The 19391-nt window shown below is 33.0% G+C and overlaps 4 protein-coding genes across 4 annotated transcripts; 3 read left to right on the top strand and 1 right to left on the bottom strand.

Moving 5' to 3' along the window:
* Positions 1-2737: 2737 nt before the first annotated feature.
* LOC123658848 (syntaxin-18) lies at positions 2738-4228 on the top strand. Its single transcript, XM_045594141.1, has 2 exons — positions 2738-3604; positions 3691-4228. The coding sequence occupies exons 1-2, from the start codon at positions 2819-2821 to the stop codon at positions 3877-3879; spliced, it is 975 nt and encodes a 324-aa protein (XP_045450097.1). The 5' UTR covers positions 2738-2818; the 3' UTR covers positions 3880-4228.
* Positions 4229-6225: 1997 nt separating this feature from the next.
* On the top strand, positions 6226-6738 carry LOC123658935 (uncharacterized protein K02A2.6-like). The gene has a single exon (XM_045594226.1). It carries the CDS (start codon positions 6226-6228, stop codon positions 6736-6738), a length of 513 nt encoding a protein of 170 aa, XP_045450182.1.
* Positions 6739-7991: 1253 nt separating this feature from the next.
* Positions 7992-13157, top strand: LOC123659068 (FAM172 family protein homolog CG10038). Its single transcript, XM_045594337.1, has 5 exons — positions 7992-8203; positions 8885-9185; positions 9438-9789; positions 12254-12338; positions 12915-13157. Exons 1-5 carry the CDS (start codon positions 8068-8070, stop codon positions 13001-13003), a joined length of 963 nt encoding a protein of 320 aa, XP_045450293.1. The 5' UTR covers positions 7992-8067; the 3' UTR covers positions 13004-13157.
* Positions 13043-14600, bottom strand: LOC123659067 (RNA-binding protein NOB1). The gene has a single exon (XM_045594336.1). It carries the CDS (start codon positions 14472-14474, stop codon positions 13170-13172), a length of 1305 nt encoding a protein of 434 aa, XP_045450292.1. The 5' UTR covers positions 14475-14600; the 3' UTR covers positions 13043-13169.
* Positions 14601-19391: the final 4791 nt, after the last annotated feature.

The raw sequence follows: 19391 nt of genomic DNA, 5'->3' as shown, positions 1-19391 counted from the left end.
TAGTGATGGTTGTAACCGTATATAATCCTGCAAGCCCTACAGAGCGACACTATGACATCGGGGCTAATATACGAGTGCCATCGAGCTCTGACGAAGGTAAGTGAAACAAACACCATTATCCTCCAATGGATAAAGGGCCACAGTGGATCGCGAGGCAACGACGCGGCTGACCGACTAGCGAGGAATGGATCGGAGATGAGGGTCCACGGACCCGAACCCATTCTACCTCTGCCTTTCGGGTGGCTGCGCAGCCAGCTGCGACACAACACCAAGGTAATGCACCAAGAATATTGGACAAACCTAACCACCTGCAGACAGACCAAGGAAGCTCTTCCGACGATCAACCCAGGATTGTCCCGCAAACTTCGCGGCTATGGGAGAGCCCAGCTCCGACTACTGGTCAGGGCTTTTACCGGACATGCCTTGCTCAACAAACACTTACACAACTTAGGTGTTACAGACAGCCCCCTATGCAGAGCGTGCATGGAGGCAGAAGAAACGGCCACACACATCCTTCTGGAATGCGGTAGTGTGGCGAACTACAGGGCGATACACCTCGGGACACCGAGGTCACTCCGGGAAGTCGTCGGCAACGCAAGGGGTCTGCTAGGCTTCCTCAAGGAGCTAGGCTGGCATGAATGAAGCCCCCAGCCTACCACGCAAAATAGGCGCACTAAGTCGTCGAGTTGCGGAGAATAGCCCGTGGAAAATCAAAATCAACCGTATATAAGTGTATAATCTATGGTTGTAACGGTCAATTTTCTCACTATTTCTATCAGTTTGTAGACAGCTGCTTTGTTTTCTTCATTTAGGTAATCGATTTAAGTGCAATTTTTATAAACTTTATTAACTTTTGTATATAATTATGTACTTTATTAACCTTTTTATAGATTTTATTACCTATTTATCGACTCAGATAACTAATTAATTATACAAATACCTAATTATTGATTTTATCTATACTTAATAGCCTAACCTATCTAAAACCTATTCCAAAACTCATTTATTATAAAAAAAAAATGATAAATAAAATTCACTTGTTATTGAAAATATTGTTTATTAAACAAACTAAGAAAAAGACTCTTATTTTTATATAATTTCAGTTGTAACGAAACATCTTATTAACGTAAAGCAGAATGAACGATTAAAACTAAATTGTACTGAAATGGCAAGTACTTATGTATCGCTACAAAATTTTGCGCTAATGTCTAATCTTCTGTTTAAAACGTATAGAAAATGCAAGGAACTTGAGATCAATTATATATTATTTATGAAGTCTTTTGGTAAAAGTTATTAGGTAATCTTAAGTATTCCTACCTACTAAAACAGCAGTCTCATTAAAATTTGACCATCCTTGAATAACGAATGTTTGACAAACATATTTATTATAAACAAATAATCTGTGAGGCTAATAAAACAACTGCTACTATTAAAAATCTATCTTACAATGAGAAAAATAAGTGCATAAACAAAATAAATTTCTGAATAGGATTCAGGGACAATGATAAATTCAATAATTTTTGCGTCACCTGCGTTACATATTATTTAAACAATTTTAGTCAATAATAGACTGTGGAACTATTAACATTACACATACATTTAATAAAATGACAAAAACTTAGGTACTTGCACTTACAAAACTAGAAATATTAAATTTGGTTAAAAATATTATCACACTATAACGTTTAACTTAAACATTAATGACCCTTAATCAAGAAATCACAATCACAAGCAAAGCTCTCGCAATCAAATAATATATATGTAGATATGGTTGACCAATTAAGGGATAATTGTTAGACGTATGTGTCATTTTATTTTAGAGTACATAAATGTTTAAGGGTGTATCTGGTAAGTTGATTCTTTAGAAATGGTTATGTTCGGGCTTAAGCACCACGTAAGAATATTCGTATCATCTACGGTGTCGTTTACTCCCATCACGTTTATGATTATTAACAAAGATTGCTGTTACGACACAAAAACTAAAAAAATATGTTTTATTTTCTACAAAAAATAGGGTCGTAAACGTCACTTTTTGGCAAATAGGAAGACTTTAAATATACAGATTGATAGAGGAGAAAAAAATAAGTAAGGCTGCATTAAAAAGTCAATTTCGCCAAAATGGCGGTTACGCCCTTTGAGCCCCGAGGTATCGATATTACATAGCTGAACGCTAATTGAAAAACAGTAAAAATTAGAATGAAACAGAAAAAAGGACTCACTATAGACGCCGCCACGGTCGCTTAGACCGAATATCAAAAATCATTATATCAAAAATTTCGATCTAGCGGTTACATCGTTCCATAGCTTAATTGGCTAAAGCACCGACACGGTAAGTCGGTGATGCAGATTCGATACCCGCTGGAACGGTTGATTTTTGATATGATATTAAAAAAAATTTATAATTTCCTAATGTGTGGGTAACACAAAAATAAATCATACAAAGAAAAAAGGGTCATCAATGTAAAAGCAACAAATCTACTGTTAAAACAGTAGGGTTGGTAGCATTGATAGCAAGATTTAAGTAGAGTTGCCACAAGTAGTACTGCTACATATTTGTCGCTAAGTGTCCTAGCAATTTATTAGTAGCAAACTTATCGATAATCTGAAATATAAAATCTGGCTTTGGATTATGTTTTAGAAACACGTGAAGTTATTTTTACTCTTATAGTTGCAGCTAATAGAAAATTGGTTCCTATTATTTTTTCGACACAAAAATTGTTGCACTTGTAATATTGTCTAGTGTCAGTGTCAAATGTTAAACAACGTCACTTGAGAAATACGAATTGTTAAACAAATCGCAAATTTTTTTTTATTCAAAATGGATATAACACCATTATTCAAAGCATGTATAAAAACAGTAAAAACTCGAAACAAATTCGGAATTCAAAGCCCAACAAGCGATGACAGGCAGCGTATACTTAGAAGTAGACCGAAAACGGGTTTCATGATATCAGCGAAAGATATTACAATGCAAATAACAATACTCAGAGATTTCCTGCTGGAGCACAGAGAGAGGTACTTAAGTTTCTTTAACAGTGTAACGGGAGATACAATGTCTGAAGAAGAACGAGATCAGATTGACACAGGGGCGCAGAGAATAATCAATACTTGCTCACATCTGCTCAAAGAGTTTAGAAATGATAATCGTAGGCTCCCAGTTTCACAACAGAGACGGGAATATATGGAAGCGGTAGCAGATCTAATAGATTCATACCTTAAATCTGTTTGTAAAATATATAGTGAATTAAAAGCTCTTAGAGTAAAGAGAGCCCTAGATATTCGAAAGTTATCAAGATTGGAAATGCCACAAACAAAGTCTAACATACTGAATCCGTTTGTAGAAAGTAATAAAATTATAGAAAAAGAAAAGAAAAATATTAGTGAAACGGAAGAGACTGACAGTCCTAAGACTAAAATGGATTTGTCTGAAAATGAAATAGCGGTTATATCCGATGAGGGTAAACTCAGTGAAGAGGAACTACAGATGTTTGAATCTGAGAATATTCAGCTTTTAAATGAATTAAATAGTATGACAGAGGAAGTAAGGCAAATCGAAAGCAAAGTACTTCATATTGCAGAGTTACAGGAAATATTTACAGAAAAGGCAAGTCCAGACACAATGTCCGCTAACTTATTATTTGTAATTTCTCAAAAAAATATTTTCATTTTATGTTACTTTTTATTGTTTAGGTGTTGCAACAAGAACAAGATATCGACAGAATAGCAAACACGGTTGTCGGAACTACAGAAACTATGAAAGACGCAAATGAACAAATAAAGCAAGCTATTCAAAGGAATGCTGGTCTTAGAGTTTACATATTGTTCTTTTTACTTGTAATGTCATTCACACTTCTGTTCCTTGACTGGTATAATGACTAATTAATAATATGTGTAGAGGTAAATTAATTGTGCTTGAAATCATTTTTGCAACCTCTTTTTTTATTTAGTGTATATTTTATGAATAAATGATGTTTGTGAAAAAAAATCTGTTTATTAAAAAAATAAATCATTTTTTCTACAGTATTAAAAACTATTAATATCACATTTTATCAATGTATAACCATTTCTTAAAATGATAAGGATAAAGAATGAAGCTGATCGAAACAGCAAATGACATAAAAAATTATTCAAAGAGTGTATGTTGAGTGTTTCAAATTTTTGATGTATATCATCCATTGCTAATACGGACCATCACTATAAATTATTAAATAAATAATTTTTGTTTTAATGATTTTTTAGTACCAATTAGGTATTCCTATTTCCTAACAATAATAAATCTACAAAAAGTTGTTATCGATAATATCGATTATTTTTGCATTGCTTAAAGTTTAAAGTCAATAATATCAATAGCATCATTATTAAATTTTATACGATTACTGTATATCGATTGTCATGGATGATCGATTGTACTGCTACTGATAGCATATTTGTGTATCGATAGTTATTTATATTATTGTTGTGTATTAATATTATAGTGTTGGGACCTACTGAATGATACTATCGATTATAGTTTCCCCGTTTTATTCATAGTTTTATCACAGCTCACGCCCATTATGTTTCGTACCTTGGTTTTGTATTGTTAAAGTTAAAATCTGTTAAAATATTAAATTACTTATTGGTGCGTTCCACCTACGGCCCAACGCCATCTATCACGACCGCTGAAATTGCCGTTCTACTAACGTAAAAACGCCGCGAGCGTTGTGGCCTTGTTGGGGAATTTTATAAGTGGAACGCATATTTGGACGCTGTCAAGTACCAAGTGTCAGCTCTCAGTTGTGTGCTTGTAATATGGCATGGCGGCATGGCGGAAACATGCAGCTGTGGGGGTTGTGAGTGAATACATATTTCACACGGATTGGAGTAAGACTTAATCCAACATGGATTCCCGTGAATTTATCGTTGCGTTTTTGCAGAATCGAATGGGATATAACATTCTCAATTCGACAATGACAGTTGTTTTTTCTTTAATTTCCGCTTCGGTTTGATGAAAGCCAACTATATTTCTAGACCCACCTATATTTTGTGGGCGATATGGTCGTGAAAAGTGACGTCATCTATGACTTCAAACGACCGCTCGCAACGACCACGAGCCTTAGGTGGAACGATAGAATGGGTGCCACTAGCGTTGCGGACGCTTAGTGGAACACGGCCTATATCATTAATAATCTCATACAAATAATATTGTACATAATGGACGCCTGGACGGGTACCGCCCCCTACAGGGACTACACTTAAACAGAAAGAAATGTCAGTTTTTCCAGAAATCAGTTACCTAGGACATACAATAAATGAAAAAGGTCTACAGCCTACAATATACTATATGAAGAATAGTTCACGTCCAACAGATGTTTCTTCACTACGTACATTTTTGGGAATGATAAATTACTATCAACAATTTATAACCAATCTAGCATCAAAACTAAATTCCTTATACAAATTATTACAAAAAGATACAAAATTTATTTGGTCAACATCATGTGAACAAGCATTTCAGAACTGAAAAAGGAAATCTGCGGAGAGAAAGTACTTATACCATTTCATGAAAACTTACCTGTCACATTAGCCACGGATGCATCATCAACTGGATACGGAGCTGTGTTGTCACATATGCCGGATAAATCAGAACGTCCAATAGCTTTCGCTTCAAGATCTCTGACAAGGGCAGAGAAAGATTACAGCCAGTGAGATAAAGAAGCCGCAACGTTAGTTTGGGGACTAAAGAAATTCTTTCAGTATTGTTATGGCAGAAAAATAATTCTCATAGTAGACAACCAACCATTAACTAGAATTTTACACCCAGAAAAGGCTACACCTGTTACAACAGGCATACGACTTTTACAGTATGCTAACTTTTTAGCTGGATTTGATTATCAGATAAAACTAAGGAAGACTGCAGAACATGCTAATGCCGACTATTTTTCAAGACTACAACATACAAATAAAAATGAAAAGAATGATACACTTACAGATGATGAAACTTTCTACTTAAATCAGATTTCAGAAATATCAGTTTCATTTCAAGAGATAAGGGTAGCTACAGCTACTGACACGGAACTACAAAAGTTATATATTGATATACAATCAGGACGAGAAAATAAAACTAGACTACATGAAGTTTCATTGCAGAATGATTGTATATTTTATGGCATATGAATCGTCACACCTAGGAAACTATAACCTAAAATATTAATAGAATTACATACAGTGCACACGGGTATAGTTAAGATGAAGGCTTTAGCAAGAAGCTATGTGTGGTGGAAGAACATTGACATAGATATTGAAAATATGGTGAAACAATACAAGAGATGCTGTTTGATGCGTAAAAACCTGACTAAGGTACCTGTACACAGCTGGGGATATCCAAAGGAACCGTGGAGTCGTATTCATATTGACTATTCCGGACCATTCATGAACCAATATTTCCTTATGATGGTAGATGCCTATACTAAATGGTTAGAAGTTATACCTACTAATTCTATGTCAGCTGCAACAACTATAAATATTCTAAAGAAGTTATACACTACATTCGGGTTACCAATAACGCAAGTCTCTGATAATGGAAGACAATTTAGATCAGAAGAAATGCAAACATTCTTAAAAGAATATGGAATTCAAGCTAAATTTACAGCACCATTTCATCCTTCTACCAATGGTCAAGTAGAAAGATACGTTCAATCTGTTAAAAATAAGCTTAAAGCAATGATCAATGACGAGGGATCTATACAAGAAAAATTATAAAGATTTTTAATAATGTATAGAAAAACACCTAAGAGTACTAGATGCTTAAAAGAATATACAGAACAAGAATCGACTTAGTAAAAAGAACACAGGAATTAAGAAACAACAGTAATGAAGAATAACAGTAACCAAGGGATTTCAAAGAGGAGAGAAAGTTCAAATTCGAATGTATGACAGTAACAAATGGAAATTTGGTAACATAGTAAATAGAAAAGGAAAATTACATTATGAAGTGAAAGTAGATGGAAGAATACACCAAAGACGTGTAGATCAAATCATAAAGACATCATGCTTAGATAATAACTTTAGGATACTAGATACTTACCGGATTAAACCAAGAGAATCGGTGGCAAATTTATATACACTAAATTACCTGAAAAAGACCTATTTCCTGGAAAGAATATACTACCTGGAAAATACTCACTACCTGAAAAAGACTTTACAACTACTCATGCTAACGCTACAAGAAGAGAATATATACCTCACACTGAAACCTCGGAAGTGGACAAGTCAGAAACATTACAAGCAACGCCAGGTATACCTCCTACTACACAGGCTAAAATTAAACACCGTCGTAGTACCCGGATTCGAAGACCATCAAACCTGTTGAACTTTTAATTTAATAACAAGGGAGAGTGTTAGTAGACATCACTATTCGGTGTGACGTTCCGAGTTTGAAAAGCGGAAATAAACTAACTTACTTTATGTCAAATAATTTAATATGTCGGTTGATCTTGTTCATGTTCTGTGTCAATTCCTGTTGCCTTACAAAATTATATTAAATATTAGTACATTATTTACATGTTAGATACATAACAGTGACATTTCATTTGATTATTTATGTACATAAGTGCTAATCATTAATATTACTGAAAACTCCCCATCGGATGAATTTACCATAAATGATGATATAATGACGACTCGTGTTAATAGAAGGAATTAACCTATTTTAGCTGTTTTATTTGTATGCCTTATACTAAGCAGAAAGTAAAACGTCAAAATCTGTTTAAGCAAGTTATTTTACTCTTTGGTCAAAATTCTGTTATCTTCCTGATTAAATAATATATTACACCTTATTTTATTATCATTTATTTCTACCGATTATTTGTAATGTGTGGCACAATCACTAAGTACTAATCGTCATGTGTGGCACATCACTAAGCGGGCGGTACCCGTCCATGAAGTACATTATTATTTATAAACAATACCAATCTTCATGGGTGTGAGCTGTCAAAAAACTATGAATAAAATGGACAATAACTATAACTAAAACAAGTGATAAACACGATAAACACTTGATTATTAGGGGCTTTTTATATATTAAAACTCATGAACAAATTACGTGAAGGACTTAGGTCACTTTTATTGGTTAAAAGAAAGTTTACAAACGGCACAAAGAATAGTTTATCTACAGTAATGATGTCTTCTAAAAGTGTAGAAGACTTGGGTTATGGATTTAATGCCAGTACGAACTTTCTTTTTAATTTTTCCGCTTTATTATTTATTTATTATTTATTTATTTTATACTTTATTGTACACCACAAATATATTACAAACAAAGCATAAAGATAGTTACAGACAGTGAAGTACAATGGACGGACTTATGGCTAATTAGCCATTTCTTCCAGACAACCGCAGACTTTATTATTAAAGATGTAAACTTATATAATACTTTAAATGATCTTAATTGCATGCAATTATTTTTTAATTTTCTAAAGGTAACATTCTGAACATTGATTTTATTATTTTTCCTACTTGGGTTTTAAAAACTTAAAATTTTTTGGTTAATACGACATTGCGTCTATATGTTTCAAAATATAGCTTTATTAAATTTAGAGATTTTTATTAATTTATGCTGCCTGCTGTATGGTTACGGTAGTAAAGAATATAGCCACCCCCGCTCTTCCCATGGGTGTCGTAAGAGGCGATTAAGGGATAACACTGTTCAACTATCATCTTGGAACTTATAAAGTTGACCAATGGCGGGATAACCATCTAACTGCTGGGTTCGAAATACATAGGCTGAGACAAAGCCAACCCTGCGGTCATCAACCCGCTTGCCCAGCATGGTTACTGTGGAGGCCTATGTCCAGCAGTGGACTATGATAGGCTGAAGTGATGTGAATTAATTTATACTCTGTCATAGATGGACAACTAAGAAAAATCAATGAGAATGGCCAGCCAGGTGATGAACCCTTTCAGTTTAACATAAGTGATGATCATCAAGAGTGTCAAGCTCATTATGAAATAATCGGTGCAGCCATCACTGATCACATATACCATCTGCTTCAAACACAGGAGAACTTAGTAAAGCTGCCAGTACCAAAAGGAAGTACAGGCGATAATGGTACATTTATTTTTGTATCAAAGGATTATGACAAGAAAGACATTTTAATGGTATTAATACATGGGTCAGGTGCAGTCAGGGCAGGGCAATGGGCTCGATCGTAAGTATTTATTGACAAAAATTCATTTTATATTAAAAAAATTTATGTTTACAATAATTTAATTTAAATTGGGATATTTTTTCAGACAAGTATATCTTATCAAAACTAACAATTCAGTTTTTGGAGACATTTTTAAAAACGTTTCTTTTGAGACATTTTTTATATTCTTCACCATACTGCTAATTGATTTTAAAATGATATTCTTTTTTAATTAAAATACATAATATTATATAGAAAAACATGATGTTACAGATTAATTATCAATGATTGTTTAGACACTGGCACTCAATTTCAATACATCAGACAGGGACTGGCCAGAGGGTATGGTATAATGGTTCTTAATTCAAATGACAACTACAGGCGAGACAAAAAGATACCACACAGTGGTAGCTCAGAAGAACATGCTAAATATGTATGGGAGGAATACATACAAAATACAAAAGCCACCTCTATTTTGATAGTGGCACATAGTTATGGCGGTATTTTAACTGTTATGTTATCAGAAAAACAGAAAAAGCAGTTTGAAAAAAGGGTGAAAGCTGTGGCGTTCACTGATTCTGTCCACAGTTTTTCGGGTGTTAAAGTATCTGAACATTTGAAAAAAGTAAGTTATAGATTTAATTTTTACACTAGCAACCCCCCCAGGCTTCTTAAGGTTGCAAAACTATTACTATTCTTCTACTATATTATGCATGTAAACCTTCCTCTGGAATTACTCTTTGTACTTAAAATAAACTACATCAAAATCCATTGCATACTTTTAAAGATGTAACCATACACACAGCAGGAAGTGACTTTGTTTTATACTATGTAATGATCATAATAAGTTGCAACCATCATATAAAATTTACACCAAATATAAGCACAAAAATGGTCTTGTATCTTATATATAAAAGTCTCATGTCACAAAGTTAGTTAAAAGACTCCTCCGAAACAGCTGGACCGATTTTTATGAAATTTTGTGTCCATATCAGGTAGATCTGAGAATCATTCAACAACTAATTTTCATGCCCCTAAGATATAAGGGGGGGATTAAGGGGGTTACTAACATATATGACAAAACAACATTTGCGGAGTCAGCTAGTTACTATATAAAGATAAACGCTTCAGATTCAATGCCAAAAGTAGGATTTTCTCCTATGTTGCTGTCCGGATACACATACAGTATACAAGCACAAACGCCCCGACAACAACAAACATGTATATGGCCAATATAAATGTTAATCATGTTCAGGGATCGAACAATCAATGGTCTGACAATCTGAATTTAAATAATAAATAAATCAATATCTTATAACACACACACACACAGTCGTCTGTTCCTATGATTATTAGCAACTTAATGCTTGTTTTACAGAACTATTTTTTTATGTATAAATATACATAGAAATACATAATACATATGTAATATTTAAATACAAATATTACACCCAGACTCAGGCGGGAATCGAAACCGCTACCCGCGGAACAGAAAGCAGGCCACTACAAACTGCGCCAACGGGCTAGTCAAATTATAACATATTTAAATTATAAATTTTCTTTAAAATGATTTTTTCAAGTTTTTTGTAAAATTGATGGTGAAAACATATATTTAGCGATTTTTCACATTAGTTTCGTAATTATTTCAATTTCCATTTAAATTATTTTTCAATGACATTAACATTAATCAAACAGTAACGAAAGTTTATGAAACATTATAAAAACAAAAGTATTCTAACACTAATATAGTGAGTGTCAATTCATCAACAAAACAAACTTTTATTATTTTATTGCAATGATAAATAATTATTTGCATAAGCTATAAGCAAAAATTAAACAAAAAATTATGTGGTGTCATGGGACACCAGGTAGGAACGAAGTTTCTTCAGATAGTATAGAAGCAAAAGAATTTGAAAAAAAAACTTGCATTTTGTATATATTTTCTAGTTCTTGATTTTTTTTAAATTTTGTTGATTGGTTTTTAATTAAGTACATAAAAATATTTAGGAAATTTAGTATTTTAGAAAACAACAAATACCGTAAAATAAAATAAATCAAACAAAATAATAATAATAATTCAAACTATTGTCTGTCGACATTATAAAATTACAAATAATTAAACAAAGTTTACTAGTAATATTTTAGTTTTACTAACGTCATATCGACACCAGCAATTTATACTAAGCTAACTCTTAAAAGTGAACTTTACAATAGAGGCTTATAAAAGGGAAAAACGTGATACCTTTTATATTAATTAAGAAACCTTTTTGAAATTTGGTAACTTTAATAGTTAATTTATTCATAGCAATTTCACTTTTTTTTTATTACATATAAAAACACATTTTATTAAGTTCGCATTAAAAAAACAAACTTATCGAAAAATCGAATTGGCGTAGTATAAATTGTTGGTGTCGATATAATACAGTCGTATGACTGATATTACGTCACTTCCGTTATATATTTTTCTTACGGTTTTAGTATCACATTTTTTCAGTTCGCTCGCCCAGCCAAATGTCAAGCCTGCCCTAAGGAACTTTGTTCCAAAAAAAAAATGATTTCAGGGTTTTCCAACATTTTTAAGATACCTATTAGTTCAACACCTGTTTGAATGAAAATTTCTAAAATAAATAAAAAAACTTATGTGATGGTGACGTGTTTCTGTGGCTCAGTAATTATAATTTATTAAAATATATGTAAATTATATATTCAAACGTGCCACCTATAAATTTGCTACTGTTACAATGTACTATGTGCCTATAATCTAGAAACAGAAATACAGCGCCACCTACCGGATATCTGTGCAATTTAGATGCCAAACCGCCATCTATTAGGATTCTATAGAACTAACCAATAAATACACACTATAGTCGTATAATAAACATTTAATTTGCACTAACAAATATTGAAATCAATAATTGAGATAAAAACTACCTTATCTCCCAAGTTGTACCAAATTACAGATGTTTCCAAATTTTATAAAAATTGGTTCAGTACTTTCGAAGTTTATCGCTACCATACATCATGACACGAAATTTTTAGTAATAATAATATTAGAAGATAGATATTAATAATTCATGTAAATGTTTCAGGTGACAAAGAACTGGGTATCGAGTTCAGCTCCCCTAGATAGTCCTGTGAAAACACCTGACTCCGATGTTTGTAGAGTTTCAGCAGGTATTAAACTTAAAGGCTTCTTATTTTTGAAATTTGTATATTTTAAACTGACTTCAAAAAAGAGCAGGTTGTCAATTTGAGTAATTTTTATTTATGTGTTCCCTTGTATCTTTTAACTGAGTGCACTAATTTGGATAATCCTTTTTTTATGAAAATCTGGTGCTTGTCATATGGTTCCAACTAAATTTCATTTGGATCTGATAAGTACTTTTTGAGTTATTCCTAATAATGGGTATTTAATTGCCTTTTTTTTCAACTACCTACATTGTATTTCTTGTCAATGTATAATGAAGTCTGTTTATTTTCATTTGTGAGCAAACTTAATTACTCTTTACAAAAGACTGAATCATTCAATTCATACAAAATAGAACTATTTGTTGCATTTTTTTCTAGTGTTTTAATTCTTTATAAATTTTATATATAGAAGAGGTTTTGATCTAGTGTAGCTGTTACTGTTTTTTTTATTGCTTTTAAGTTCTTTTTATCACTTAAATTGCATTCATAATAATTAGAACTTTGCAATAGAATTATCAATCCCATATTTTTTGTTGTTATAATTTATTCTTTCAATTTCAGGTCATCCAAAACATGAAATGACTTCTTCCTCGTGTATTGACTCAGTTTTTAAATTTTTTGATGAAAAGTTAAAAGAAGAATGCAAATGAAATCATAAATATTAATAACTAAAATAATAAGTGCGCTTATAATAATTATAAATTTAATTTAAAGCACAAAAGTTGGTATTTATACAGTGCCATTTTATTCTTTGTGAGACAAATGTTACTACTTATGTGATAATATATATTTTACAAATTTTAATACAAAAGTATATCATTTTTTCTTTCCCTTAGAATAATGTTTCATCATGTACTTGATATCTTGTCTATTGGCCCGAACACCTAAAACTGCAGATTTTGAGTTGACATCTCTCATAACAAAAGGTGAAAATCCCGCTGTGTAATCCGGATCAAGAGCATTTGTTTTATTTCTACCTATTTTTGTAGCAAATCTCTTGTGTATGTGTTGGTCTTCGGTTTGTATAGGATATTGGAAATGCTGTCCTCCTCTTGGAGTGGGTAAACTGAATCTTTTACCTCTTGCTGTCAGAGGTTTTCTGCCGTTAATGTGAATATGTTGGTTGCCCTCGTCATCTACACTTACTGCTACCTTTTTAAGCGTCGCATGTCCACATTTGGGGCAAAACAGTTTGGTCATGACACTAGTAGTTTTGAAACAAGTAGTGCAACGGAAAATAAACGTCCTGATTTGTTTAATAACTCTGCCATCACTCGATGTTACGTTTAAACCAATTTGTTTCAGTACATTTTGCATAGCAAAGTCTGATGTTATGCAAGCTACTTCAACATTTTTATCCTCAAACACACCTTGCTCTATCTCTTTTTGCTTCTCTTTATAATTACTAGGTGTGATCCATTCTCCTCCGTCACTGTCATCAGACTCTGTCTCACTTTCTTCACTGTCAGACTCTTCGTCAGATACTTTTACAATACACTCGTCCGCTTCTTTGTCATCTCTTAAGTCCATGTTCTTTATTTGTTCTGCAATTTCCTCATCTAGTACGTTATTGATGTCATTTTCATTGTCTTCCACATGTGGTTTTTCGTTGATATTGTTATCATTAGATTCCTCTGTATTAGATGCTGTTTCATCTGTGTTGTCTCTGATATTTTCTCTGTTTTCTACCTTACAATCGGTAGTAGGGTTTGTGGGATTTTCTTTTTGAACTGTGTCATTTGTTGTGTTAGTGTTAGAGTCGCGTACGCCATATACTTTGACGGTCTTCTGCATTGTAGGATCCGTTTTCAGGTGCTCTGATCCGATAATTTCTTTCTCCAATTGATATGTCAACGCTATCACTTTAATATCAGTGGCCGAAAGACTCGTATAATCACCAGTTTTCTTCGAAAAATCCGTGACAAACTTAATGTTTTCCGTGAAAACATCTTTAACTTTCAAATCGTAAGGTAACACCACGAGTTTTCGCCGCTGCCTATCATTAGTAATTTCATCGACAACTTCTTGAATTGTGTATATAGATTCCGCGATATCCTGTAAATTAGCCGCTTTGATAAAAGCGTTCGTATCCACAACTAAATGTTTTATTTTCTTCGACATCGTTGTAAGTTTATTTTATCACATGAAAATTAAATTTAAACTATTTGAGTTTCTCAGTCCACGTGCAACTGAAAGACGAAAGCATGGAGCATAGAGAAATGCTCCATGGACGAAAGCAAATTGACAGATAATGTCAATAACATTTGACAAAAAAGATTAAGTAAACAGTTATAGTGTTTCCATTATTATATTTCTTGATTTTCTTGTCTATCACTATATAGTATATACCTAGTATAAAATAAATCGCTTTCCGCTGTCTGTATGCTTAGTTCTGTAAAACTACGCAACGGATTTGATGCGGTTTTCTTTAGTAAATAGAAATTGGGTTATCTGCAAGAAATGGCTAAATAGCCATAAGTCCGCCCATTGTACTTCACAGTCTGTAAATGTTTTTAAATCTGTTTAATGTTTAAAATGTAATTGTGTTGTACAATAAAGTATAAATACATAAATAAATAAATAGTGATTCCAGAGGAAGGTTTATATGTATAATACATCGATAATATAGTAGAGAAACACTGATAGTTTTAGAGGTTTCTAATGTGATGTCGTAAATAAACATATTTTTTTGCGTATATTTTATATTAATTTTATTTAATATTTTAGGTTTAGTATCGGCATTGCATTAGTGCGAAGCCAGGGTATGTCGCTAGTTCTGTAAATACAAATGAATTAAATTTGAACACTATGGAAAATCCATTTGTCGTGAACAACTTATTTTTATTATAATATTATATTTAGATGATGTAATAAAAAATTTGCCTCGTACTGTTGCCGCTCTTATCAATCCCTCACGTTACGTAAAGTGGTGCGGATTCCCGCGCGTTGAGTTTAATAATTTTTCTTGGACAGGCAATGTCGAAGTGATGAGTGATGTGATACCTCTTGTCTCTCTCTCTCGGTAAAAATATCGTTATTTAGTGAGGTCAGAGGCAACGTTATCGTTATAATTATAATTCTATTAATCGGTAAAACTTAACGTTAATAAATGTAAACGATATAAAATGTATTGAAAAAAATTTACACAATATAAGGAAATTGGTAACGTTATCAACTCCTGGCTTGGAGACATAAGCGCTGGCAATACTTCTAGTAGCCGCATATTACCGCATATCATATAGGGATATAGGTTATCTGTGTAACTGATTTGTGTCACATCTCTATTCTTATTATTTATTCTCAATTTTAGCGGATTAACCTTTTGACCGCCGTAGTCACCTATACTTGACAAGGGCTCGCGAGTCCTGTGCGCCAGCGACGTCTATAGGTGACAAAAAACCCGGACCACAAAAATATTAAATAAAATTATTAAAAAAATGTTTCTAGTATTTTAATTCAACATTTATGAAAATAGAATATCCCCGCAACATTTGAGTATAAAAAACAAGTATTTTAGAGCTACACGTACTGAGAAACATTGAAATAAAAACATGCATTCTTATTCCACGTAAATGATATGTCCCGAACGCCGAAGTCGTCTATAGTTGACCGCTAGGGATGTGACGCAAGAGGTATAAATAAATAATAAATAAATAAATATTTACAACATACACACACGGTCATCTGTTCCTAAAGTAAGCAACTTAATGCTTGTGTTATAGGTAACAGCTGACTGGTATAGCTATATTTTTTTTTTTTTGATAAGCATACATATAAATAATACACATATAAATAAATATATATTATACCCAGACTCGGGGTGGGAATCAAACACATAACCTCCGGAGCAGAAAGCACCTGCTGACCTGTAGTCACTACAAACTGCACCAACGGGCTAGTCAAAATGGTATAGATGATTTATATATTCTTTATTGCACTTTAAAAAATATCATAATTACTAGTCATTTTTGCAATTAGCTATTCAAAATTCAACTCAAACTTGTTACATTTTCTATAAATAATTTGATATTTGAATAAAACAAAAGGTAAAAAACATAAAACTATCATCAGCTAACACATAAATAGCAAATGAATAAAAAATCAAATAAACTAAAATCAATCAAATCGCCATAATAAATCTGATATCTCAAATCTGGCGCATCTCTAGCGCGTAGTCATTAATCCGTTCTCTACACGCCGTTGTCAAGTATAGACGACACGCTGATGACGTCATAAGCGAATAGCGAGAAAACTAGTGAAGTGCAAAACGAGCGATACCTTAGAACATCGTCGCATTTTGGAAGGCGTGGATGATTTTAATAATATACAATTACCAATAAAAAAATTTTTTTATTTTTTTCATTTTTTTTATCTAAGGTTAAGAGCAAAATTACGATTTTCTTTCTCATTCTCAAAATCATCTGGCAGCATCAATATCATCTCTAACCCCCACTCTCATAAAAGCTTTTTTTCTGAGACCCATGTCGTGTCGTGTGTCGTGAAATATTTGATTTGTAATATTGCTACTTACTCAGTACTGTTTTAGTACTATTTGCTACCTAAGCAAAAAAATATTTAACGCATGTAAATATTTCTTTTAAACTAAGGCTGGCATCCGATTATATTAATTTGCTTCATCGGATCAACTATTGAGTTGGGGAACAAGGAACACGGGACACTATGAAACAGTGTCGATAAAAATTTGAATTCTACACTAATTCGTGTGGTCATGCTTCGATCAATTACAGCGCGTCCTGCGTCAAACGAGGACGTAGTGAAATATGGCGGCGTGACAACGATGGAACTGTGAATAGAAAAATATTCCATTTTTAACCGACTTCCAAAAAAGGAGGACGTTCTCAATTCGACTGCATTTTTTTATGTATGTTACTTCAGAACTTTTGACCGTGCGGACCGATTTCGACAATTTTTTTTTAATCGAAAGCTGGTGTGTGTCATTTGGTCCCATTTAAATTTATTTGGTGTAGTGTGGTTAAATTTATTGTGGTGACTATGGGCAAAACACATGAGTTCACGTTATTTTTGGCGTAAACTTGTGGAGGCCTATGTCCAGCAGCCCGAGTAGAAAAAAGGTCAGGCTCAACCAGATCATGTATCTGGACCGGATCAGGATAGAATAAGGCATGCCTGATCCGGCAAGCTCTATTAGGACCAGGTCCGGTCCAGACAAGGATAGCCTGATATAAAATATAATCAAGTATGGTAAGGCATAGTGGATCAGGACCAGGTCCGGTCCAGACAAGGATAGCCTGATGTAAAATATAATCAAGTATGGTAAGGCATACTGGATCAGGACCAGGTCCGGTCCAGACAAGGCTAGCCTGATGTAAAATATTAACAAGTATGGTAAGGCATACTGGATCAGGACCTGGTCCGGTCCAGATCAGGATGGCCTGAAAGAAATGACGCGAACTGAGCCTGAATCGCGCTATTAATGTTTTTAAGCGCACTTAGTATATATACAGTTATCAGGACAATCTAGCAGGGAGTCCATTTCTACACAGTGGAGCAGTCGTAAGTAATAGGAAATAGTAGTTAGTAGTTAATCATTAGAAGTTAATACATAAAATTTAATTAATAATAATAATTAATTAATAACATAAAAATAAATAAAAATAATTAATATTTAAAGTAAAAACATATATAAATAATACATTGGAAAAAATAAACGGAAATAAATATTATAATATTTATGTTAATACATATTTATATCAATTCGCTTTTTTTTTGTTAAACATTTTTTTCAAAAATATAGGTACATTCGTGTTTTTTAAAAGGACCGAACCGAACCCGCTGATCAGGATGAGATGAGATTTCCTGATCAGGTCCAGATCAGGAAATCTCATCTCATCCTGATCAGGTCCAGACCAATCATCTGCGTTACATGCCTTCTCTAGTCCTGATCAGGCATGCCTGGTCCGGTCCTTCTAAGGAAGACGAAAAAATTTCTACTCGGGAGTGGACTGTATAGGCTGTAATGATGAAATTTATTTGAGATCTAACAACTACTTTTTGAGTTATATCTAATAATGCGTTTTTACTTGACGCTTTTTTCGTCGACCTACGTTGTATTATACCGCATGACTTTCTACTGGATGTACCGATTTTGATAATTCTTTTTTTGTTGGAGAAGAAGATATCCCTAGTTTGGTACCATGATAAGGAAATCAGGATCTGATGATGGGATCCCAGAGAAACCGAGGGACTCTTGAAAATCCGTAATAACTTTTTACTGGGTGTACCGATTTTGATAATTTTTAATTTTATCGAAAGCTGATATTTATCATTTGGTCACATATAAATTTCATTGAGATCTGATATCTACTTTTTGAGTAATCTTTGATAACGTGTAGTTACTTGACTATTTTTTCGTCGATCTACGTTGTATTACTCGTCGATGTAATTGAAGTCGGTTTTTTTTCGTTTGCGAGCAAACACAATAATTCTTGTTCAAAAGTTAAGATTTCTTTTCAAAGTACTTTCTTTTTAATAAAAAAGTTTAAAGAATAGGTAAATGATATTTTTTTTTCATTAATCTTAATCATTTTGTCTATTTGAGACAATTGTGTGGAAAGTTCAAAAACTAACCTAACTTTTTATAAAACTCGTTTGAAACGTTGGCCTTATGGGGCACTATGGAACGGGGCACAGTGAATACTGTTCTAATGAATCTTAGATAATAAACTGTTATCTAATAAGTGTGTTAATATAATTGTGTTTGCAGGCAAACGAAAAAAACTAACTTCAATTATATCGACAAGTAATACAACGTAGGTAGACGTAAAAATAGTCAAGTAAATACGCATTATCAAAGATCAATCAAAAAGTTGTAATCGGGTTTGAATGAAATTTAAATGTGACTACATGATAAACATCGGCTTTCGATTAAATTAAAAAACATCAAAATCGATGCACCCAGTAAAAGTTATGCAGATTTTCGAGATCTCATTATCAAATCCTGGTTTCCTTAGCATGGTACTACACCGGGGTTATCTTCTTTCCAACAAAAAAAGAATT

Source organism: Melitaea cinxia, chromosome 13, assembly GCF_905220565.1.
Source record: "Melitaea cinxia chromosome 13, ilMelCinx1.1, whole genome shotgun sequence".
Lineage (NCBI taxonomy): Eukaryota > Metazoa > Arthropoda > Insecta > Lepidoptera > Nymphalidae > Melitaea > Melitaea cinxia.
Note: the sequence above shows the minus strand (reverse complement) of the source record. Positions and strands in the feature narration are given on the sequence as shown.